We start from the raw sequence: 25,091 nt of genomic DNA on the forward strand, positions 1-25,091 counted from the left end.
CTCTGACACTGCACTGAAAGTGGATTCGCGCTCGCTCTCTCGTTCCATGTGCAAGTTTGCTTGATCGTCACACATTTGTAGCACCGATATGCCCACATGCCACCCATTAAGTGTAGAGCACACCATAGAGACTCTCGGCAAACACTGCAGAGTGAAGGAAATGAAGGTTCAACCATGTGTGTCGTAGTTATCATCTCCACTTGGACGGAATATTTTATTACACAGCAATAGAAATAGAAATGGAGAAAAACATTCCGTTTTTGGCCATGAACAGGGCCAGCATCAGAGGGGAATGGCCTCACTGATTGGTATTCCCGGTTGCTCTCTTTGCTGCCTGCCGGCGTCGAAACGAGAAATCCCGCTGACATGGTGCTCCGCTGCGCATCCAAAAGGGGCAGACAAAAGGCATAAAATATTAAAAGAGGCAGCCCCAATTTTTGGGCAAGCCATCAGGCAGTAGCCAGCCAGCCTATTTTGCAATTAATGAAAAAATCTAGCGAAATGAATTTTTTAAGTCAATAGCTGGTACAGCAGCGAGGAAAAAGGAGAGGAGCAGGAGCCGGAGCAGGAGCAGAACAGCAGCAGCAGGATGAGAGGGATACGTATATAAAATGGGTCATGTTTGCCATGGTGTAATGTGTAGAATGATTGCAACTTTAAAAAGCAAACAAACAAAGCCGTAGCGAAGAGGGATCTGGGATGTGGCTCTGTAGCTGGACCCGTCCCCAGCACAGCTCTTCCACCATTCCCCACACCCCTGTGTCCCCATGCAACCAACAAGACAAACAACAAACTGCCTCGAAAGGGAGGCAAGCAAACAGAACAAAAAAAGAAAACTGCACGAAACGAAACGAATGTCAGCCAGCGTTTCTCTCTCACGCTCCCAGTCTGAGCCTGTCCACGGCATGTGCCCCAGCCATCATGCATGATGCATGCAGCAACCCAGCAGTAGCAGTAGCAGTACCAGTACCGCCAGTCAGTCAGTCACCCAAGCAGTCGTTGAGTGGCAGGCAGCCGAGGCAATGACAGCACAGCCATCGATGCTGCACTTGGGCCATTGCACCGAGGTACTTACTGGCAGACTGCCGGGCTGCCTGGCTGGCTGCTGCATCTACAATTGCCGCTGATTGCGAGAGGACTCGTATATCGTCGCAAGATGTTTAACTGGCGATTCCAGGGAGGTGCCAGGCAGGGCGGGGCAGAGAGCTTCGGCACTTTCCAAACTAGGCTAAGGCTTAGTCCTGCAGTTTAAAGGAGTTTCCGTAGAGAAGTTATCTGCTCAGGCTACAATCTCCAAATCTATCTGCTCATCTAAATGCAGGCTGGCTTGGGGCTAACCCGCACCCCCAGCTCCACAGTTCCCTTGTTACCCACATTGATTACAAAAGCCGGAGCCTGGGGTGGAACAAAGAGCATCATCATCATCATCATTGGCGTGCAACTGGGATGCATACGAATAAACGTACTTCAGGTGTTCTTCACCTGCGCTGCCTTTCCTTTTCCTGTCTGGTCTGGACTGGGCTGTGCTCGGCTCGATCTCCGGCTGGCAATAAAATGCGGCCCAGCCCTGAGAGAGTCTCAGTGTAAGCCGCTTCCATGGCAACGTTGCAGTGGAGCAGTGGAGCACTGGAGCAGGCAGGCAGGCAAGCCGCTTGAATACGCTTGATTTAGTTAATGCGAAACAAATACTCTTGACACACACAAATACTTCTACCAGTAGTAGCAGCTAAGCGGAGTCATTGACTCCCAAGAAGATAGAGTTACTGCCAGATACTGTATCTGTATGTCTAGCTGAAGCTACTGTATCTGTATCTGTAGCTGGAAGCGGCTGCTCGTAATTAAAAACTCACTTTTAAACGTTTTATAAGTGCCTGGCAAATGAATTGCAAATGATTTGTAAAAACATCAGCTAGCAGTTTTCAATGGGGGGAAAAAAGGAAGGAAAACGGAAAGCGGAAAACCGAACATCAGTAAAACTCGCTGAATGGCTGCTCCTTTGGCTCCGCTCCTCCGCTGCTCCGCTGCTCAAAGGGTTTTTTGCCTTCTGATTAAAAATTGCGAGCGGCAGCTGCAGCAGCGGCAATGGTAGTGGCAGCCACACAGCCACAGCATCGGTAGAACCAGTGAGAGACCCTTTTAACCCAGATTGAAAAAACTCGAAATTAGTTTTCATTTATGTTCGCAGTGCCACCACCCAACCGATTCTCCTTCGCCTTCGCCGCTCTCCTCTCCACGCGTTCAAGTTTGCTTTTTACTGCGCGCTGGCAGTTAATTTTTAATGGCTGGCATCTAAACTGTTGCTCGGCATGTAATTATGCGTGTTATGGCTTCGAAAGGCAGTTGCCAGCCTTACAGGCAGCCCTCATCCCTGGGAACAAACAGCAGCCGACATCCCACAACAATGGTCAAGGCTGTGGACGCGCTCAGCAATGCAGTTTGTTGCCCGGCTAAATGCTAATGCATAAAACTAACATAAGCCCCAACGAGCACAGAGAACCACACACATGTACAAACATGCATACATTCCTTATGCCTATGCCCTTCCGCGGATTATTTTCGCTTTGATTTCTACAAAAATTTAATTTGATGATCTTTTAGCTACTTAAAAAATTAGTCAAGGAAAAAGGCACACAAAGTGTATCCTTTGGCACATAAATGGCATTTAATTACTTAAGTCCAAAAAAGGCTCAAAGCATTTTTAAGTTGATTTCAAAAATATAAATTAATAATAAAGAGCGTAGTTGGAGCGAACTTTCTTAGAGAATAAATCTTAAAGCTGCCTTGGATAACTCTTTTGCTGTTTCATCGCTCACTCGTTGTCACTTTGCTGTGAGGGGAAAACGAGCGATTCGCATAACGATAATCTGAGAACATTTTCTCCACTTTGGCCATTGCGATAAACGCGGCAACGTGCCCGAGAGTTCAAGCAAAAAAGAGTTTCCATCGATTTCCGTTTAGCAAACGATGAAACACTAAAACAGCACAACAGAGCTACGAGGAGGGGAGGGGCCTTGCCACCCTTCTGCGCACTTCTACTTTCTTTTGCCATGTTGCACGTATCCCTGTTATCGTTTGGTTTGTTGCTCGATTTTTGCTGTTGTGCAAATTATTACATTGACCCACTAAGCTCGCAAAACTTTGTTCCCAGCCATCGTACGAGCCGTAAACAGGTATGGCTGCGGGGTTATGGCCATAAAGAATAACTCCTCTACCTCTACAAATCACAGAAAATGAATTCTCAGTCTTAAAATTAATTGCGGAAGCAGGTCGCAAACGTAATTAACTCACGACTGTATACATTTCGAGAACATTTCCTTATTTGCTTTTACGAGTCCGCTTCGACGTATATAAGGCAGCCATAAGGATATTTCCTGCTGCAAATACTAGAACAATCTGTGACTGTTGGTTGCCTCTCAATCATGCTTAAATAATTCATTTATTTCATAGACTTTTGATGCAGCAAAATGTACATAGAAAACTCATACATATGTACGTGTGGGGGTTTATGTTTATTGTTTAAAAGTAACTTTTAATAAGTGATATAACACGGTTTAAATGGTATAAGAATTAGATTTTAACGTTCTGCTCTCCTGTTTTGAATTCGTTGTGGTATTTTGTCTAGAGATAGCAAGTGGCAAGACCCAACCCACATGTACAGATGTATATGTATGGCTGTCTGTCATGGAAGAGCTTAATTTATAACCTACTTCCGCGTTGTCATGCCTATTTTCTATGGCACTCGCTTAACTCGATTAATATGCAAACTTCAGCTCAATTTGCCAACAAATTTGGATATAAGTTCTGCAAATTATAGACGCCTTTGAGTAGCACCTTAATACATATTTCATGCCCCCAATTTACCCCGTGCCCGCATCAATTCGAGTCAAATTTTAAGTCTTAACTTTTGATGGAATTTGTCGAAAGTTTTAGGCAGGGTTCTGCCTTTTCCTCATCCAGCCACATTTAATCAGTTTTATTCACTTTTTCCGTTTGCTTATTTCCCTCTTCTGTTGCCGTTCTTCCTGTCCCCTTTTTTGTGCCTTTTTCTGGGTGAACCACAAAGCCTAATTCAATAATGGCCGAAAGCGACAGGGCCTAGACACAAAAATAAAATAAAAATTGGCAACAATTTAAAGCCCCAACCGCAGGCGTTGTCCATATTCCTTTTTTGTTATTTTCTTTTTGCCTTTTTGATAGCTGTGTGAGAGAAAAAACATTTTTGTCTACGGGCAAACATGCAACGAAAATGGCAAACAATTTTTGTTGAGGCGTTGCAATTAATAAAGGCCACAAACACGCCCGACACAAAGGGAGAGCAGGACACATAGGGCGATGACACGGCAACAACATTTAACAGCAAACTTGCAACTGTGTCCGAGACACAAAAGTCGCACAAAAAGAGAGCCCGCAACACGCTTGGAAAAAATATTTTGTGGCAAAGAAGGCGTTGACCATAGACTCGACTCTTGCTTGCAGCTGAAGGCACATAAATTAGGGGCGTGTCGTGCGGCGCAACAAACAATCACATAGACACACACACAAGCACCCTCAAATGTAGGGGCGACACTTGAGTTGCGGCATTATTTTCTTGCCTGGCCTGATGGGTGTGGCTGGCTGAGTAAATCTTCAATGTTGTTGCGATAAGAAAAGATAAATGAGGTTTTAATGCAAAATAAATTAAGCACTTGTCGTGTGTTGGCTGCCACGCTGCTGCTGTTTCTGCTGCTCCTAAGCTGCTTCTGTGTGGCATGCCAGGAATGACATTTGATTATCAGGCGGTTTTAGCGCGCGGCTTCAGAGCGACTTCAGCGCGACTTTGGCGCGACTTCAACAGCGCGCGCATTAAATAAATCAACGCCAGCGTTGACATCGACATTTGTTGTGACACAGTGTGAGTGCCGAAAGTGTTTGTGTGTGTGGCTTTGGCCTAATAGTGCCACCAGCTGCGCCTTAATTAAACTCGGCTTATGGGTGCCGCTTTCCTGTTGAGTTTCAAGGTGCGCTTTGCACCACAAAAGTAGAACATAAATTTTAGAGAAATTCACGCTATTCACAAATGCATTTGTTGGTTAGAGGTGGGGAGGGGAAAGGACATTGCTAGAGGTGCCTATAAAGCCCTAGAATTAAGGTGAGAATTTCAAACATAAATATATGCAATTGTGCAGAGGGTTTTTCGATGTCAGAGTAGAGAAAAAAGCATCTCCGAGGACAGAAAATGGAATGTTGAATATAAAGCCTTGTCCGTGAATCTTTTAGTATTTAATGAATATTTAAAAAATGTTCCTTTGATGTTTTATTGCTTTATAGAAATTTAAAGAATTAACCGTCATTTTTGTTTTACTTAACACAAATTAGAAAATTTTTAAATATTTTCTTGCTTAAACAAATTTAAAAGAATTTCCAAAGACCAAATTGGTTTTATTTCATAAAAATGAAAATCTAAATTATAAACAATGACGCGATTGCAGGCATTAAACTTTGCAACAATAAATATTTCCACATAGACTTTATTTTTGGCTAGACTTATATTTACAGTACGAGTATTTGTACGAGAATTATCCCTGCAGTTACATACTTCCCTGCCGATCCGCCGGTCTGCTGTTTGTCTTTGCCTTGCGGCCTGTTTACGTGTCGCCTGTGCGAGTATGTAAATTCAAAATTTACTTTTCATTAAAACAAATGAATTTCTCACATATGGCATGGGTTCCACCATTTCGATTGAGTATTTTGGAATGCATATTAAATTATGGGTGTGACTGTTTTATTGGTTCATGCTGCTTGGGGGCATTCACTTCCCCCTCTTCGAACCGCTTGTCGCTCGTCCCCGCCCCAAGTCCTTGTAGTACTCGCTAAGCTCGCGTGTTGTCAAGTGATTAGCAACAGTCTGTGGGTTCAACGAGGAGAACCCTCCACAACAATTTCTGTAAGCCACGAGTGGGTGTAGATCCCTATCTTATGCCAGACACTTGGACTTAGCTTTGGCCACAATTAGTGGATGTCTGGGAATGTTAATCCTTCGCGCTGGTCTCTTTTTTTGCAGCTTTACCTTCATCACATTACATTTGACACAACATAACTGATGGCCACATAAATACTACAATTTCTGCATGCATTTATGCACAGCCTAAAGCTTTCGCTTAGCATGCAGTTTGTTCGTTTTTCTACAATTTTTTATAATTACACGGCAAATGGTTTTTGTCATATGCTATAAATTAATTAAATTGTTAATTTCCGCTGTTTAATTAAATGGCAGACAGCAGCAGCAACAAAAATAACACAAGCCCTTGGCTCGATTTAATTTTCGTTGCAATATTCAATTGAAATGACAAGCAGTGGGAGAACTAATGAATATGTTCATAAATGGTTGCAAAAGTTTTCTACTTATTTGCGGAAGGAAAATGTATACTAAAAAAATATGTTTGGTATGTTTGGAAAGTTTTTATTGCATTGAAAAAATTTAATAATAAAAATAATACAGGATAGGCGGAAGGTGTAAGCTGTAAGGAAAGCTGTAAGAAATCGAAAATTATCATGATCTGGCTTATCTTCCTGGTCACTGACCCATAATACTGCCCCATGCTGTCTAATATTCCATAGCCTATTTTTTGCAATTGTGTTGGGTTTTCCCCTTAATCATTTGCATGCAAATTGATTAATTTCCCTAGCCTAGTTGCGGTTACACTGGCTGAAAGTTGGCAAATGCCCCTCGTGCTATGCGAAATGTGTATTTGTTTTGTCAATTAAGTTTTGCCACAATTGTTTGATATTAAACTGACATTATAGCACATTCATGGGGAGAGTGAAGTGAATTAATTGCATGTCAAACAGCAATTGATGGGAATTCATTTCAATTGGTGATTGGGGATGCAACTCCCATCGATTGAGTAGTGCTGCCCTGATCTGGCATGGGGTGCATGTTTGACTGGGGATAACAAGGGAACATACTTAGGGAACCCCGTTTGGATGGCACTTCTGCCACATAGACAATGGTTCACTCCTGTTTTCTGTTGTCTCCTCTCCTGCTCTCTCCTGCCTGTCCTTTCCTATCCCGCTCCTCATGTGCCGTCTGCCTAACTGTCTCTATGTCCCTCTCCCTGCCTGGGTAGCTTGTTGCTTACGACCTCAATTACATGCGCAAATAAACTGCAACAAACATTTGCCGAGAACTCGTCACTCTGGTGTCCGTAACGGTAACCCACCTGAGCAGCCACCACCACACCCCACACCCCACACACCGTCCCCCTGCTCAGAGGCTCTTTCTTTCCGTGTTTGTGTGTGCCTGCCTTTGGTATTAGTATTTCTATGCAAATGTCCTTGTCACATTTGGGGAATTTATTTGAAAATTTACCCACAACCCAGAGCCAGCGTGCCTGCCGTACTCAAGCGCTTATGTGTGTTTGTGTGTGGGTGGGTCTGACTGTGTGTGGGTGTGTGTTCCAGCCACGTAACATTACGAATAATAAGCAAACGAAAATGGAGTTTCAATGCGTTCCCAAGTGCAATTTCTGTGCCAGAATCTCCTACGTGAATTAGAATGGGTCGAAGCCAAGAAGCGGATTAATGCCTGACAATTTCTACAACCAGCCAGACAACTGATTTCCAACCTCAAACTTTGCCCAGAGATCTGGTAATTGGGAACACGATCCATTGGTTTCCATTTTGGATTTTCCATGATTTGCGTGCGATTTTTGGGTGAAAGGGCCAACACTCGTCGCCTCATCAAAGCGCAACGCTTGTAAAGAGAAAAATTCCGCACACACGAATGCTGCAATCCATTTATGATACACACACACTGGCACAGGAGTGCTTCTAAATGACCTTCTTGTCGGTGCATAATTTCGGGTGAATCTGGTGTTGCCCGCCTAATTGCAAAGCATGCAACATGCCACACAACTGGGCCCATCGATTGCATGCCACGTAAATCTTCATAAGTCTGCTGCGTTCTCTAGGCTTTCGGGCTCAGGCCTGTGCTGGAGCGTGTACTAGGCATTAATTTCATATTATCAGCTGCCCAGGGGCCATAAAACGCGAGACCCGAACGGAACTTATGGCCTGTTGTGGCGGAACGAACTAAAAAATACAGAACGAAAAAACTGGGGGGAAAAAACGGAAAACGGAGAAAGTCTAGCATACATTTGGGGCCTCATTTTAACGGCCAACAGAGCATCGGAGCCGGACCGGACTCGAATTGGAGCTGAGAACGAGTACGAGGCAGCATTAAATTCTCTGCCTGTGCCTCTGTTTGGCCTCTGTTCTGTCGGTTGGTTTTAGTCTGGGAAAACTTTTACTAGCGCGCATTTTCAATGAGCTCACGTGCAGCACACTCCTTGCTTTCGCTCTCGCTCTTGTGCGGACACAATTTCACACCAAAATGATTTTCAAAAGGGGTGGCACACCGTCACCCAAACCAAAACCCAAACACCGAACACCCGGCACCCTATACCCCCCACCCTACACACCCACACTCTGCACCTGCTCCTGCTCATCCTTTCATCCTGCTTTCTCTCTGCAAAATTTGAACGCTCAACGCTGAAAGATGCAAATTTACTAGGCTCCAAAGCGGTCCGACAGTTGAAATAAATATTAAAGTGAAATAAGGTGCTTTCGGGTGCTGTAACCTCCTTCTCCTGCCTTGTCCTGTGCCCATTTTTAGCTGAAAAAATTACCGTTTGTCTAAGGTTTATGGTTCCTATAGCCATGGCTATGGCCCATGGCTCGCTTCGTTTCGTGGCCATAAAACTTGTTCATTCATAAATCATGCACCAAATTATTATCATTATGAAAGTTGCCTTTCAGTATCATCCACAGCGGCACAAGAAAAGAGAAAAAAAAACTTTGACTTGGCAGCCAAAGGGTTAAGCGCGTCAAGCAAAGATTTTCCATTCTTTTTTCTCTGTCCCCAGCAATTTTCCTCATTTCCATGACGCCTTTTTCTACTGTGTGCTGCTGCTAGCCCCAACATTGACTTTCGTTTTTTCAATTTTTCAACATCAAACCGAGACGTGGAGGATGACAAAAGAAAAATGAATGTTGCATAGATTTTTCAACATGCCTCACGCTACTCTCTCGCTCTCTCTCTTCCTCTCCATCTCCCTCCCTAGCTCTCTCCATCCTTTCCTATCTATGGCTTCCTTTTTTGACTCTTTTATCATGAAATTTGGTAGCTCTGTTGCTGCTGCTAACTTTTTGATAATTTTACACTTAATTTCATTGAAGTTTCGTGCAACCTTGATTGATCCTTTATCAACGCCTTGCACTGCTGCTCCATCAAATGTTTGCCCTGCATAAATAAATGTTTGGGGTTTTGCGAGGGGTTAAAGTTTGGCTAAACGATGCACAGTTCAATCTCTTGGCAAGTTTCTGCCCTCCACTCTCCCTCACTCTCGCCCTCTCGCTTCCTGGCTGAGAGTTTCCTCTTTGGTTCGGTATGTAACAAGTTTATTTCGTTATTGATATGCAGCCGGAAGTTTTTGTTTTCTTGTGGAAGAGCAGCAACAGCAGCAGAGGAAGAGGCGAATCCACGGATGTGGGTCTAAGTGAAAGATGGCTCGGGTTCTTGCATAAGCTGACTACAGAAATACCCTTTAATGGGTGGGTTAGAGCAGAGAATTTCGAAGAAAGCCCATTTTCTGAGCAATACAAATGTTGGATAAATATAGAAAATATTTTGTGTTAATTGCAATTTTTGTAAATACATTAAAGTGAGTCATTTCTATGATGAATACATTTTTGAGATTTATGATAATTATTTCTTTACCTAATTGGTAGCTAATTTACAACTAATTGATGTACCTTGCTGCGCTGTAACCTCCGGCTATCCACAAATCAATTTACGCAACTTTGAACAGCGATCGTAACTCTGGCAAGTAGTACCCAAGCCAAACTCTACTTAATCTCCACCCACTGACACATATCAACTGCAATGGCAAATACCGACAGCAAACCAAAGTTTTTTGCATTTGTTGAGCGCATAAATCTTGCACTATTCGCGAATTACTTAGCTCAAAAAAATAAAGCAACAAAAAAGGAAAAAAGCAGCGCAAAAACAGAAACTTTTCCAGCGAGCGGAGCGAACAAGAAACTAAGTTACGCCTATGCCACAATCTGTGAATGTTTTCAATACTCTACCCAAAGGCCAACCCAAGCCAAGAAAAAGCAAAGCCAAGCTCCGCTCCCTCCTGGCTGCTGCTCCTACTCCTGCTGCTCCTTCCTGGCTATGCAAAATAGAAACAAGCGCATTGTGAGCACGGAAATTGAATCGAAAAGCTGGTTTCTGCTGCCGGCTGGCTCTGCCTTAGCTCGGTTTTTGCTCTCGCCAACAAAAATACTCTTGCATAAAGTTAAGAAAAACATCAACTAGGCAAATATACGGGCAGAAGGGCGGTGAAGTCGTGGGCGAGGCCAAGTGGCAGTGGCCGGGTGGTTCAAACTTTACACAGCAAAAATCTAGCAAATGAAAGTGGCAAACGATTGATTTTTAGTGCCACTTCGACGGGCGGAACCAATTGAGAATCACCAGCCCCGCAGTGAGCAATTTTTTACAATTTACCCAGGCTCTGTTTAGGGCCAACTACCGCGGCCATTACTTGTAATAATCAATAGAAAATTAAACACATTTTCCTTCAAGCTTACACCGTCCAGGGTCTAGGGTTTGGCAACCAATTTTTGGCATATTTGAACTAGAATATCTACGGACTGGATTTTTCTATCTCTTTTGATGGAGTTGCTGCTGCTGCTGTTGCTGTTGCTCTTCTGTTGTTATTTAGCATACAACATTTTCCATTTCAGCCTCAAAAGCATTGCTGTAGCAACTCCTAAAACCGAAAACCCGAAACCAAAAACTCAATTTCATTCAACATTCTTTTGGTAAAAATGCTCGCTGCTGGCAGCTCAATCTTTTGCCACAGCCACAAAAACAAATGCATTTTGTTTATTTTCAATAGTTTTTTGGTACTTTTGTTTGCTCGTTTTTTAGGTGTTTGCAGATGCTCATGAATGTGACCAATCTGTAGTGAAAATGATGTATACTGAGAGTAGACTCAGAGTGGGAATGAAGGCACTTGTCTTGGTGAAAACTGTAACATTTATACCATCAAAGCTTGGGCCACAATTGCTGGCCACTTTATCCGATAATGCACATTTGCAGGGGTTTAACTTGTCTTTGGAAAAGCCAAGGCTCATCCTCATTTGAAAGTCAAATTTAATTGCCAGCAAATGCTGAAATTCCCACTCAAAAATTGATCAATTTCTAATTAGCTGTGCACGTGGCTGGCTATAAATTTCGATTTCTATTTGACCTGGCACTTAGGGCTGTCCCTATTCTGTAAATGGGTTGAATTTTCCAAGTAGTTTTCGGTTTTCATAACTCACGCACATGCGGGAATGGGATATGCGATATGGAAAATGTCTGTAGGACCTGAGGGAAACAGCAGCAGAGCAGACAAGTAAATGAAAAGGGGAAAGGGTACGAGGAGGCAGTGAGTGGCCCTTGGGCCTTCTCGTATTCTAAACTTAACATTGGTCGGTCAACGATTGCCCATTTCGACAGTGTCTCTATGCAAAAGTCTCTGTTTCTGGCAGTGACTTGGGTTGCACACAGAACAGAGGGACACAGGAACGCTGGGACATCCTGGCATCACTGGCATCCTGCCCCCCGGAGTGACATTGAATTTAAGGCATGTCGACAGCTTTGACATGTGTCTATTTATTCCATTTTGCCATCTCGAGGCATGCCGCACGCTGCCTATCTCCAGAGAAATGATTTGTGTATCTCAGCTGCTGCTACTGCTGCTGTCAATTATAAGTGGTGAGGAGGGTGATGGTGAGGGGGAGCTGTTGCTGTATCCTGCCAAAAATCATTACCTCTACTAATTGCAATTGGCAAGAGGCAGGCGGCAGAGAATAGGATGGGAGCGGGCTGTCGGTGGGCCCTGCTGGAGCCGCTGCTTGAGCGCTGAAAAAAGTTGAGCGCAAATGAGGCGAAAACCCGTGGCATACTTTTTGGCGCATAGTTCGTGCTGCTGCGTTCTCGGCTGTGTTAGTGTGTGTGTCTCTGTGTGTGTTCTGCGTGTATGTCTGTCCCTTTCTTGGTTTGTTTGCTGGCGCTTAAAGGCAAAGGCAAACCATGTCAATGACATCTGACACGTGACCCTTTACCCCACTTCGCCACAAGCACACATGCCCTTACACACACACACACACACACACACTCGTAAAGCTGCAAGAAGAGGGACTCTCTTCCGTACACACATCACATGAATGTACATGTACTGTGGGGTGGAGGGGGACAGGCTGCCATAAAGCAATAACCATAAACATTTAGTCGGGGCATCCAAAAACTTGTCCGTCGTTCCCCCTTCATTGTTGTAGCGCGATGAAGTGGCAAGGGTATGCCAGACTAGGCCAACAATTAGTTCAAATGTCACGACAAAAATTTGGACAACAAACATTGGTCCCATAAGAAGCCTCACTGCAAGTCCCTATAATTTTTCATTACTATATTTTTATGAGAAACTTCTCCCGCACTTATTCCACTTATTATTCCATGGCACTAAGGGTCATCATCTTGCCTACACCACACCCCGGAGGCATGCAGCTTTCCTATTGCTGTTGTTGTTGTTGGCTTCATTTTTTTTGGGTGTGTCGTTCCAACGTGATTAGATGCGATTGTGCGCGCAATTGAGCGAAATTGATGGCAAATGCCATTAAAAGGTATGGGCTGGTCATGCTACTACTACTACAACACCCCTGCTGCTACAACTACACAATCCCAGTTGCTGCTGCCCCTCTGCTGTTGCTTTCCCCCCTTACACTAAACGGTGCATTGGTTTTCCCTTTGCGTTGTCAGCGTCGCAGGCATCGCTGCCATCGCCATCGCAGCCATCGTCGTCGTCGTTCATAATTAATTTTCTACTGAATTTACTTTCATGGCATTTTGGTTAGCTGAGAGTGGTCCTCGTTCGCCCCTCCTCCTCTTCCTGCAATCTCCTCCTCCATGCTGTTGCCAGTGCTGCTGCTGTGGGCACATAAAAGTTGTTTCAGCTGCGGCATTTATTTTAATTTGAAAACTATTTCCCTGCCCCTGCCCCCGCCATTCCCTGGCTGCTAACCAATCCCTGTAAACGCCCTCCACCCCTAGAAGTACCCTCTTCTCCTCCTCGCCTTCCCTCTCCCATGCCTTTCACTTCCGCTCACGCTTATGCTCATTATTTTCGCATGACTTTCGTTGGATTTTTATTACACAAGTCGCTCTCTCTCTCTCTCTCTCTCTCTCTCTCTCTCTCTCTCTCTTGCCTGGATATTGCGTATACGCAGCGTTGTCCGCCGTTTTCATTATAATTTGTATATGGCGTGCGCTCGTTTTCAGGGGGTTGGGGTGTACGGGGGGTAAATCTGTTATAAATATTAGCAGAGGCCGCTGGGGCTAATGGCAACATAATTATATGGCGTGCCAGCAGCTTTCTGGCCCAACTTTTTGATATCCTGTGCAAATGATCGCCGCGTATGATGCCGGCACATATCAAAAATACTTGCCGTAGTTAATCGCGCAAATTATTTGCACGAAAATATTTCTATGACCCCCCCAGGGCTCTGAGCTGGGGGCTACTTCCGGTAGCGACCTGCCAGACCGCCACTTGGCGTGTATGGCGCACATTTCGCTGCCCGTCACAAGTCGTTGCACCCCTTGAAATGGTAAGAAAAAAGCGTGCAAAGGGTAGGGGCAGTGGGCAGTTGGCAGGGCGCTTTTGAAGTTGCTTCTTGGTTGTAGCAAAAACCCGGCAATTACCATTTGATTGGTCACTTTAGGCCGCTGCTCCCATTCTGTTGCTTGTTTTATTGTTCCATGATTTGTGGCGGCTTGTGGTGGGCCGCTCAAGGTCAGTGTTAGTATTTCAACATTTGCAATTTTAAATGGGGAAACAAATTTGCCAAAAAAGTAGACCAAAACGAGACTAAAATTCAATCTTTCTTTTCAATGTTTTCGCACTCAAACTTCTTGAAAACCGAAGATGTGGCATCGAACCTGTCGCGACTCTTGGCCACAGGGGAGGAGATGCTGGAGGGCCTTGCCACTGGCTGCGTACACATCAGTGACAGCGGCTTGAGTCGCTCCCCCTCGAGTGTGATTTTTGCCTCAAAGTAATGTCGGGCGCCATTGACGCCCACCTTGGAGACATCCACGGCGCCCATCTGGCTGTAGCGATCGGTTTCCGCATCCCTCGTGGGATATTTGTCCAGCTGCAGGCGATTCAGCAGCGATGCGTAGATCAGCAGGAAGTGACTGAAGTGCAGCAGGTCGCTGTGTTGTCCCGCCACCTGACCCATGATACGCTTCGCCTCCCAGTGGGTCTGCGGCACTGAGAGCTTCTCCAGACCGCGCTTCAGATCGGTGAGTGCAATGTACCCATCGGCATCTTGGTCCACCTCGTTGAACACCTTGAACGCTGCATCGATTTCGGGTCGCTTGAACCATGCCACAAATTTGTGGTACACCTCCTCCATGCTTATGTCCCCCTTGAGGCTAATGTCCATGCTGCTGTGGTCCGTGAAGTTTGGCTTGGGCTCCATGACGACCAGCACCGAGGGTTGCTTACGCTGCAGGGGCTCCTGCGACGTATCCTTGCCGCCCAATTCGCGGCAGTCACGCTGACGCATCATTTGATGGCTGGAATGGATCAGCGACATTTGATGACAGCCACTGTCCAGACTCATGGTGGAAGTGTGCGGCTCCCGCTGCAGGATCATCTGTCGCATGGCCTCGTACGAGACGCAAGAGGAGAAGGACGAGCAGGACATGTTCATATTGGCCACATCCTCATCAGACTCGCGCGCATCCTCTGTGGCCCACTCAAGGAGCGACATGCCCGAGGCCTCGCGCTCTGGATCTCCAAAGGATGTTAGCTCCTCAGGTTCCTCTGCCTGTTCGTCTTTCAGCGCGGATTCCTGTGGCAGGACCGTCGAAGCTTCGGCAAACTCTTGGGACTCTCCAGAACCCTCCTTGGGACCATTTTTAAGCGTTGTCTGACTCACACTCATCGACATGCTTCCCTCGAACTTTGGCTCCATGTCGAAACCATCGCTATCGATCGTCCCAAGGTCCGACATTGTCCTGCACTTGAGCAGTGGGGGGTATGATATGGGGTGAGTATATGGTGTATTGAGTGCTGTGTGCTGTAAACATATGCAGAGGATATGAGAAAATTGTACAAATTTTACGTTTATTTGTTGTCCTACAGTTTTTGTCCTGTGAGTGAAAAATCTCAGAGAGATGATAATGGAACTATACTACGAATCGGTATAGAAGAAACCTAATAAAGTTGTCAGAAGGTGGGAAGAATTATGGGAACTATTAACTCATCGATCAGCGAACTCTTTGGGCAGATTCTCCTGGGTTTCCTGTGAGCCTCGCCACCCTGACCACTTGAGATTAATGACTGAGGACGAATTTCTGGCACGTTAACATGCCATGGCCATAAACAGTTAATTAAGCTTTTATTGGTTACTCTTTTTTTGCCTCTCCAGCGACTGACATTTCACGTTTTATTTGTCAAACAAGCGGCCAAAAAGTGACGACCATAAACGGCCAACGGCAGCCACAAAAAAAAAAAGGAAAGCCGAACCGAACGCCTCCACCTTTTTCGACTTCAGTCCGGCTCTGACTCCGACTCCGGCACTGACTCCGGGTCTGCGGTATCCTGGTCTACCGGCTTATTTATTCACTCATTTCGTGTGCAAAAATATTTGGTGATAACGAGCTGGCAGCCCACGGCGACTTGTCATGTTTAAACCACATTTATTTGCTACTGCCGGGCGACAATAAAAAAATGTACCAGTGTATATAAATATATATATACATACACACTTATGTAATTTCTACTTACATATATATAGGTATATTTTTTTGCACAAGAAATACGAACAACGTGGACCTAAAGGCAGACGAAAAAATGTCAGCAAAAAGTTGCTTCGGCTTCGGCATTTAATTTACATAGCAAAGTTTTTGCCTTATTTCGAGAATGCTGATTATAAAATTTTGCCAAGGAAATGGGAACTGCGAACTGTTGGGAACTGGGTTAACCCCGGCGTAGATGTTGGCTGTTGGCTGTTGGCGTGGTGGCCTCGCAAATAACATCAACAACCAGATAAAAAGCAACCAAAAAAAACTCACGAATTTGTGCCCAAAAAAGGAGAGCGGCTCTCATAGACGGGTGCGGGTTGTAAGGTAGGTGAGTGCAGAAAGTTTTACGTCTCTTTAATCAGGCACCAATACAAATAACCCAGATATGGGCAAATCATTTGCAATTGTGAGGGGGCGGTTCTGTAATGAGATTTCGCTCAGAGACAGGAGAGAGGGAGAATTTAAATGAATACTCTATGTGAAAAAGAAGCACCCAACTCAATTTCCTGAAGCAAAGTCTATATCCCTACCAGAACTATTGACTCAACCGATGTCCCAGGGATGTATTTAATTGTGTATTTACATTGTTCACAGCAATACTCACATAATGCAGGAAGCTCCCAAAGAATATGCAGTTTTTTGAGCCGCAAATGCTACACTACCAAAAGGTATTAATAATAATATTTAACAAATATTCACTTTGAATTTATAAAATTTTTTTTGAAAATAATGCTGTAAAATCTGTAATTTTGTTTGAGTAATACTTTTTATCTGAAGTTTGGAACGAGGCCAGTAGTGCAATAAAATCTAAATATACAAAAATGAATTGTCATAAAATAAAGCAAACTATGTTCAATCAGGAGTCGAAGGTCTAGTTACTCAAACTTCTTTAGCTTTAAAATGAAAATTAGGCCGCTATTCGAAGCTTCTCATATGGAGATTTCCCTTTTAGGAACCACCTTTAATGGGAGCGCCTACTTCTGGCCATGGCCAAACTTTCGCTTGGCACAAAAGTGTCAAAACAACTGACTTGGAGGCGGTTGCAAGAGGAACTGGCCTGGTGGTGCTTGCAGAAGGTGGCTGCAGGAGGCTGCCACTACCCGGCAAAAGAAAGTGTAAGTTGTTGATTTTGTAAGCCACTGCAAACATTGGAGCGGGATGGGTAGGGGCCTGCCAGCACACGCCCACCTACAGCTAGTTGGCCATTGGCCAACACGTATTTTTTGGGTACACTATTTTCCACACCGACTTTGGGGGCTTGCGGAAAGAAGTTCATGAAAAACTGCAAGCAAGTGAAATTGAAATGCCAGCTGACTTGCAGGCCTCGCACAACTTGCTGCATAAATTTGCTTTGCTTGCAACATGCGAATGCGGAAAAGCAAATCAAATCGTCCCAAGAAAGAGTCTGCCTGCCGATCATAATTAATGATGGTTACGTGGCACGGGCTCTGCCCATAATAAATCTCAATATATTTCAAGTGACTGTTACAGTCTAAACTTTGACATTTGATGGAAGGGTTGGGCAGCATTCCACTCGAACCCTTGCCTGGACGAACCTGAACCTGCTGCTGCTCATGCAGCTATCGTTTGTCATGCTGCACGTAAGTCCAATAAGGGTCCAGGCAGCTTCAGCTTAAAGTCAAAATACTTGAGCGGTCCGAGACCGGGTCCAGCCCTTACTTAAATATATTTTATGTATATATTTGTTTTTTCCCAGTTCCTGTCCTTTCTCTTCTTTTCTTTTCGTGAAAGCCCAAATTGATTGCTTGAAAAATTTCAGCCACATGTTTGGGCATCTTCAGTCAAGCCCTGAGCTGGGATAGCGACGGGGAACGAGCTAGGGACTGGAGCTGGGGCTGCTACTGAGGAGGGGCTGGGGTCTGGCTCTGGAGCTGCGACTGGGACTGGAACACTGCTAGGGGCTAGCTCCGTTGGGCCCGGAGTTTGCCCTTTGCTTTTGCCTTTTTTTCGCCCATTTATTTTTTTGGTCGCTTGGGATTTCACTTAATTGAAACCTTAAATGTTTTTACATTGCGTTTGCCTACAGCATGAAAGAAAGCCGCAGCAAGCACACACATACACAGGGTAAAGCAAAATGAAGTTACAAAAGTGTAGCTGTTTTTTTGCCCTGTCCCACACGAAGCCACACAGTGCCTGAGTCAATCAATCAAATTGCTGGACTTTGTATTTTGAACATTAAAACAGCAAATACAAGAATTTGAGAGCTGCCTAAAAATTGATTTCCAGTGGGTAAAATTATAAATTAAAAACTCTGAAAATAGCTGTAAGCTAATTAGGAAAAATCCAGTTAATGATTGAGTTATTTTTACATTTTTATACACCCTTCAGCAGACCTTTCCCCAAGCAATTAAAGTGGCTTGGACAAATGCACAAAAAAATTAATAAAAATCTGTATTATATTTGGTTTATTTTTTGGCGGCCATTAAAGTCATAATTTCACATTAAGTGCAGACGTGACTGTGGCCAGAACTGTGTCGGCAAACACGAAAAATGTCCCAAAGGGCGCGCCACATGAAACCAATTGAGACGCGGGCTCCAAGGTCTTGCCCAGCAGTTTTTCTCGTGCTGAGGACTGGCAGCCGAACGCTGCTCAAACATTAATAAGTCAATTGATGTTTTGTTAACCCACCCAGAGAGAGAGAAAGAGAGAGAGGAGCCCGACCGTACAGCAGGCAGTTCGTCATTCGAGTGTCAGCTCAGCTCAGCTCCCTAGCGGCCATCGACATGCGTGTGCTCACATTTATCCCGGCGGGAGCCGCAACTAATTGCAATTTATGTACGCAATAAAACATGGTCGACACTGGCTCCATTCGTTACAGCTTCTTTCGCCGGTTATAAATTTATGAATAAAACAAAATTTCGGTGATGGCCTGCGGCTTTATTAATCAAGTCACAGTTGAGACCACAGCACAGCACAGCGTCTGCCTCGAGTCAATTGCAGTCAATACTCAAATAATCACAGGCCCCGAAACGAGCCCCCGAAATGAGCCCCAGAAAGGGTCCAAAGTTGATGTCTTGATTGGCTGAGCTGGAATTTGATTTAGCGAGAGGAGAATCAGGACTGCAAGCATATTAAAAAATTTACTACTGCATTACATAAAGAACCGATCCAGAGAGGCGAACACCAACAAAATTTAACTGCCGCAGTCGTTACGCTCGAGGCATTAAAAGTAATCTGCTTATCATTTTGCGGGAAATTATTCGACCAGTCGAAAACAGGTGGCCAAAAGGATGCCAAAAAGAGAGACGGAATAATGACAATGGTGATACGGGAATGCACTGCAGTCGGGAAAATGTAACAAATAACACAAAAATAATTGTATGAAGTTTCTACACGCATCAAATAAGTCGGAAATTATATTTATTTTGGAATTAAATGTTTTAATATGTGTATGTAACAGCCTAAAGATCGATGATGAACATATCGACTTATTTTTGCAATTAACTACAGAATGATACAAAAAACATTATTAAATATCGCTAATGGCTCTAAGAAGTGAATTTTTATTTTATTTTAAATAGTTTTCTAAAGTTTTAAAATAGTTTTCTTGTATACAATTACCTATTGTTATTTTTTAAATTTAAAAAAATGTGTTTAGGTTGAAAGTTGTATTCTATGCAGACAATTCAACTGCCTCTAAAAGCTAAAAGACCCTTCCAAACACTCTTGAAACTGCAAAAAATTTAGCAGCAACTGAAAAAAAAAGATACAGACAGAGAGACCGAGAGCGAAAGAACGAAGAAAAAATAGAAGGCAGTGCCAGGGACAGAGGCAGAGATCTGGGGGGAGGTCTGCCTTTGGCTCTAGCATCTTCTCCATTTGAAGTGATTGCCGTGCACAATTCGCGCTAAAAGCTTTCACTTGCCAATTGCCGATGAAAACAAATGTGCCGCAGCAGTCCACCGCTGCTCATGCGTCCACCCAGCCATCCTCTATGCCATCCTCCCCGTCTTCCACCTACTGCTCAGCCAACCAGTTGGCCTGACCCACTGCAGATGATTCTGTTTTCGCAGTTGTTTTTGGAGCATCACACGGAGACGCAACTTGGCCCGCAAAACCCGTTCCCATCAAGATGTAAGGAATGGCAATGGCAGTCAGAGCGAAGGATAAATACCCTGAGGATATATTGATGCGGCGAACCAAGTCCAAAGATGTTTGACTGAAATAAACTCTTTTTTGCTTGATTACGAAAAGGTTCTTAGGGGCTTAAATGGGTTAAAGATGGTCCATGGACTAAATACTACTAGAAATGAGCCAGGAAAATACTGAAACGTGTGGTTAAACTCCCAATGTGATGACAAATCTCTTCTTTCCATCCCTGCATGGGAATGTTCCTTCCCTAATGAAAGTCATTTAAAAAATCATAAATAAGTCCCAAAGTAAGCCAACTCTAGTCGCAATTAGTGATTCCAATGGTGCACAAAATCCCCAACAAATCAGTCCCATTTGCAGGCATAGCTGTAGCATCTCCAATCCTTTCACTGCTCCATCAAATTCGTTGCCAAAAGCAAGTAGACCTCTTTGGAAGTAACTCGAAAAACAAAGCACTCAGCCGCTGCTCAATCGTGGGAGGGACGGGACTGAGGCTGAGGCTGAGGCAGAGCTAATTGAAAACTACTTTCGAGTGTTCGCCCACACAGACACAGACACACGCTCAAACAATGGATATAGAGAACGGGCAAAGAAAGCCGCACATTACTCATACGTAACGTTGGTCATGGCACACAAAGGCATTGTGGCTGCTGCTGGCCAGTCTTGAGCGCATGGGGCCTAGGCTAGGCTCGGGCACGTCTAAGCATTTTGTACATTTTTTTTCCCCACCCCGTTTTGTTGTTGTTGGGTCCATTAATGCCATTGCATGGCTTCTTGGTGTCGTTGTCTCTGTGTGTGTCTGCGCATGAATACATTTTGTTTTTTCCCAAGCTTTTTCCTGCGTACGTGATGCGGCATGCTAGAGGCAAGCAGTGCATATTTGTGGCAAGAATTAGGCGTGGCGTGGCGTGACGTCTCTCAACGCTTTCTCTCTTCCGCTCTGCCGCCACAGTGCTTAGTGAACTCGTTGAACTGTGCGCGCTACCGAAAGAATCAGGTGCCAATCACCCTGACGAACAGCCGACAAGCAGCGCTAATAGCAACAAATGGCAGCTGGCAACTGGCAACCGGCAACACCTTTAAGTGCTCTTCATCAGGTCGAGCAGGGGGCTTCTAAGTGCATTCTCAACCGTTTCCCATTGCTTTCCGACGCATTGTTTCGATTTATAGGCAGCCAATGCGACGCTTTTTTTGTGCAGTCTGCTAAGGAAAAGAGTTCCTCCATTCGTTGCCACTGATTTAGAATTAATAAAGGCAGCGCATTTTCATGCTGTCGCCAGCAGCAGTTGATTTCACCTGCCATTGTCTTGGAACACAAGCACAAACTAATGCAAATAGAGGGACATATATATGTACATAACTATAAATGTGTTGCATACACTTCAACGCCAAGATTTATGCACAAGCAACTCCGTTGGCACTCCATATATGGGTTCATGCCTTTTGCCTTTTTTTACGTTTATGCAAAGTGCAGCCAGCCAACGCCTTGCTCCATGCCCATTCTCTTTCTATGTGCCACAGATTCTGCATAAAACTTTAGCTCCTGCTCGGCTGCCGCTGCTCCTGCTGATGTTTGTCTTGTTGTTTTTATGTGGCATTTGTGTCAAGTACACGACGCAGATTAAAGGGTACAACGCTGGAAGATTGCATAAGGCACAGGGCACCCGGCACAGCCACACACAAACTCCTGGAGGTGTATAAGATGGCATCCAGAGAGTGAAGTATAAAACGGGGGCATGGGCTGGTGGAAGGACGAGATAAATGGCCAAGGCAACGCAGCACAAATCGAAAGGAATTGCAATTTAATGGCATAACCTGTGCCAGCAGCCAGTCCTGGGCACTCCTCGGGCACATATCCCAGTCGTATGTACACCCCACTCCTCTTCCCGCTCTCTTGTGCTCCGCATATGTTTGCTGGTTGCATTCTGATTGGATTACGTAATGGAATTACGTAATTCGATATTGCCTTAATGTCATCAGTGTCACATAGAGAGCCGTTTCACTCTCTGAGAGAGCCTTTCATAAAAAAACGCATCTTACGCATACTTAACAAACGTTACAGTTAACCGTTAATGGATTCAGTACGTTTGGGACAGTTTACGACTGTGCGGAATGTCAGTCGATGGCTGAACGTTAAGGGGGGAGAACGAAAAGGCGTGGAATTAGCTGTGAACAATGAGAAATTTTATCAGAAATATGGTTTGTGATATTAGTTAAGCCATTAATGTGGCTTAAGGTAGTGAGCCACAGAGTGCAACCAAGCCTGTAAAGTAACAGAGAAGAAAACAGAGCGTAACAGAGTCTGTAACTAAACAGAGCGTAACAGAGTCTTTACCGTAAAAGAGTTTCACAGACTGTAACAGAGTCTGTGAAGTAACAGAGCGTAACAGAGTAAGCTGAGTATCAGATCGTAACAGAGTCTCTACAATAACAGCGAGTAAGCGGCTGCAGCGCTAAAGCAGCGCAGAGCTAACAGAGCTAACAAAAAGAGAGCGAAAGATGAACCACAGGTCAGCCGATCGATGCCAAAAATGCGTCAATATGTAGACAAATTATTTTGGTAACCACATTGTTGAATATACTTTATATATTTAGTAATAAATATAATTATAAATATACCCATTATCCTGACACAAATAAATATTTCTTTCCCTGACCAAAAGCTCTGCCAAAAAGTGCATGGCTGACTCCTATAATCCATCGCTTATTTGGTTATTTGCTGAGCACTTAACGCACTGAATGCTGAATCAGAATGCCAACGCTGAGTTGGTGCTTCGCGCTGCCTTTGCCAATCAAAAGTGCATAACTGTGCATGTCAGCTGCCCCGAAAAAAAAAGAAAAACGAAAGGAAGCAGGAAAAGTGTACCCAAAGTAAACTTTGGTCTGGCCAAAGGATTGGTCCAAGAGCAAAGAAAAAGCGGGAATGAGCTGGAGCAGCAGCAGAAGGAGCATCAGAAGGAGCAGCAACTGGAAAAAGTGGATGGTGGGGAATATAAAACGATCAGCAGCAGCAGAGGGGCAGAGTGCAGATGCTGCGCCGGGATAGTGGCAGTCAAGCAGCCAGCAGCGTATGCAATTTTACAGTAAATTGCAATAAGGTGTAAAGTCAAGTTGTGCTTGCTGCCGTTGCCTCTGCCATTGCACAGTGGCAAGTTGCAAGCGGGTGATTTCGGCAGGGGGTCCTCTGCCTCTTCTTTCGCTGCACATACACACTGCAGTAACACCCGTTCGAGTTGACTTGCACATTGTTGCATGCAGTGAGGCGTTTCCTTTGAGCACAGCACGCCGCCTGCCGGCACTCAGCTGTAGCCCTTTGAGTGGGGCAGAGAGTGTGAGGTAGCGAGAGAGGGGTGAGAGAGTTGGAAGTTTCCGGGTAATGGGGCAGCATGCAGGTAAATAATATTTTTTTTTAAATAAAACATAAAGCAAAGAGTTTGCTTGGATGTCGCCGGTGGAAATACACTGAAAGAAACATTTCTATCTAGGGTGTGCCGGTGAAAAGATGTTCAAGGCCCATAGAGATCATTTCGAGCTAACGACAGCCTGTCTTCCACACGGAAGTTTCTACTCAGAAAGGTATTTAATCTCAGGTGTACCTTTGTCCTGTATACCCTTCGAAAGGGTAATAATACGCAGTCTAAGTTTGGTGTAGCAGCACAGCGACTGAGATAAAAATGAAATGCAGCTGCAGCATTTTTTAGTATACTTTGGGATGACAACGGCCACCTAATGCCGTTAGCCAAAACTCTCGCTTTCTCTCCTTGCTTCTGACACACACGGCCACACATATACTCTCCCTGTCTCTATATCTCACTCGCTCTCCCTTTCTCCCTCTCTTTCTTGCTCTGGCTCTCCTGCTCTCCATGTGTGTGTGTGTGTGTGCCATTTATCACAACGACTTTAGAGTCAGTTTCATATTCCGTTGTCTCTGTTCCTGTCCCTGTCCCCATCCCAGTGCCCTGCTCAGCCTCAGCTTCACATCCCCAGTCACATTGTCTTTTTTCCCGTTTGACACAGTTCATAATTAAATTCAAATACTTGTACCATTTTCACGCGCTTATGACACAAAATTTATGAATGAGCGCCTGAATACAAAAAGCATCCATCCCCAGTCCACTCGTGCGCGTACCATGCACCATGTAGCCACCAGACTATCTGACTGTGCCCCATTCCCATCGTACCCTGACTATTCTCTGTGCCCCATAGTAGCCACCTGCTGTGCCTGGGCCTAGCACAGCGGGCGTTTAAAATTAATAATGTTGAGCGTGCCTGTCCCTCCCACTCCCCTGTATTACAGTTGGAAAATATCTATGCATGGCTGTCGTAATGGTAAGCCCCATTCCAGTATTCCAGTATTGTGTAAGAAGCATTTCGCTTTGGCTTTGTCAGCTGGCAGTTGTTGTCCTGACAGCATTTCAAAGTCAATAAGATAGAGATTCGAAGCGCTGTGTTCTGACTCTGTCTCTGACTGCCGCCTGCCTGCCACAAGCCTCCCTCCCTTTGCATGATTAGTTTTCAGTTTTCATCTGCTGAATAGAGGGCGGCCCAGCAGTTAGGACTAGTGACAGTTTAAAGGTTGTCTTTGGCATATGAAAATAGGTTCTCTGAAGGTAGAAATTGCAGAAACAACAGAGGAACTATAAGAAATAAAATCTCTCTCATTCTCCGGATCCCTATCTCACTCACTCTCTCTTCGATTCTGTGTTTCTTCTGAATTTTTATCAGCGCTTTCCATTCTATTTGTATTGTACACGGTACTCGAAGAGTAAAAAGGGTATGTTTTGTTCTTGTGGTGGAAAGTTGATGGATGTAACGCAAAATAGGACACGATTCCGACACTATTACGAATATCTGAGTCGATATAACCATGTCTGTCTGTCCGTCCGTCTGTTCTTCCGTCTTTATGAGCGCCTGGATATCAGAGGCTATAAAAGCCAGAGCCACCAAATAGTGCAAATGAAGGTGCAGATACACTGACTGAGTACCGGCTATAAAAGTTGTGACGCGTACGAAGCGTCTCACACGTCCCTTCTCGTTATATATATTTTTTTTGCCACCTTTCACGCACATTTGACACAA

The 25,091-nt window shown here is 44.6% G+C and overlaps 1 protein-coding gene across 1 annotated transcript; it reads right to left on the bottom strand.

Moving 5' to 3' along the window:
* Positions 1 to 13,811: 13,811 nt before the first annotated feature.
* LOC117898335 lies at positions 13,812 to 16,638 on the bottom strand. The gene is made up of 2 exons (XM_034807659.1): positions 16,503 to 16,638; positions 13,812 to 15,171 (listed from the first exon to the last, which is right to left on the bottom strand). The coding sequence occupies exon 2, from the start codon at positions 15,103 to 15,105 to the stop codon at positions 13,960 to 13,962; it is 1,146 nt and encodes a 381-aa protein (XP_034663550.1). The 5' UTR covers positions 15,106 to 15,171; positions 16,503 to 16,638; the 3' UTR covers positions 13,812 to 13,959.
* Positions 16,639 to 25,091: the final 8,453 nt, after the last annotated feature.

Source organism: Drosophila subobscura, chromosome O (genome assembly GCF_008121235.1).
Source record: "Drosophila subobscura isolate 14011-0131.10 chromosome O, UCBerk_Dsub_1.0, whole genome shotgun sequence".
Lineage (NCBI taxonomy): Eukaryota > Metazoa > Arthropoda > Insecta > Diptera > Drosophilidae > Drosophila > Drosophila subobscura.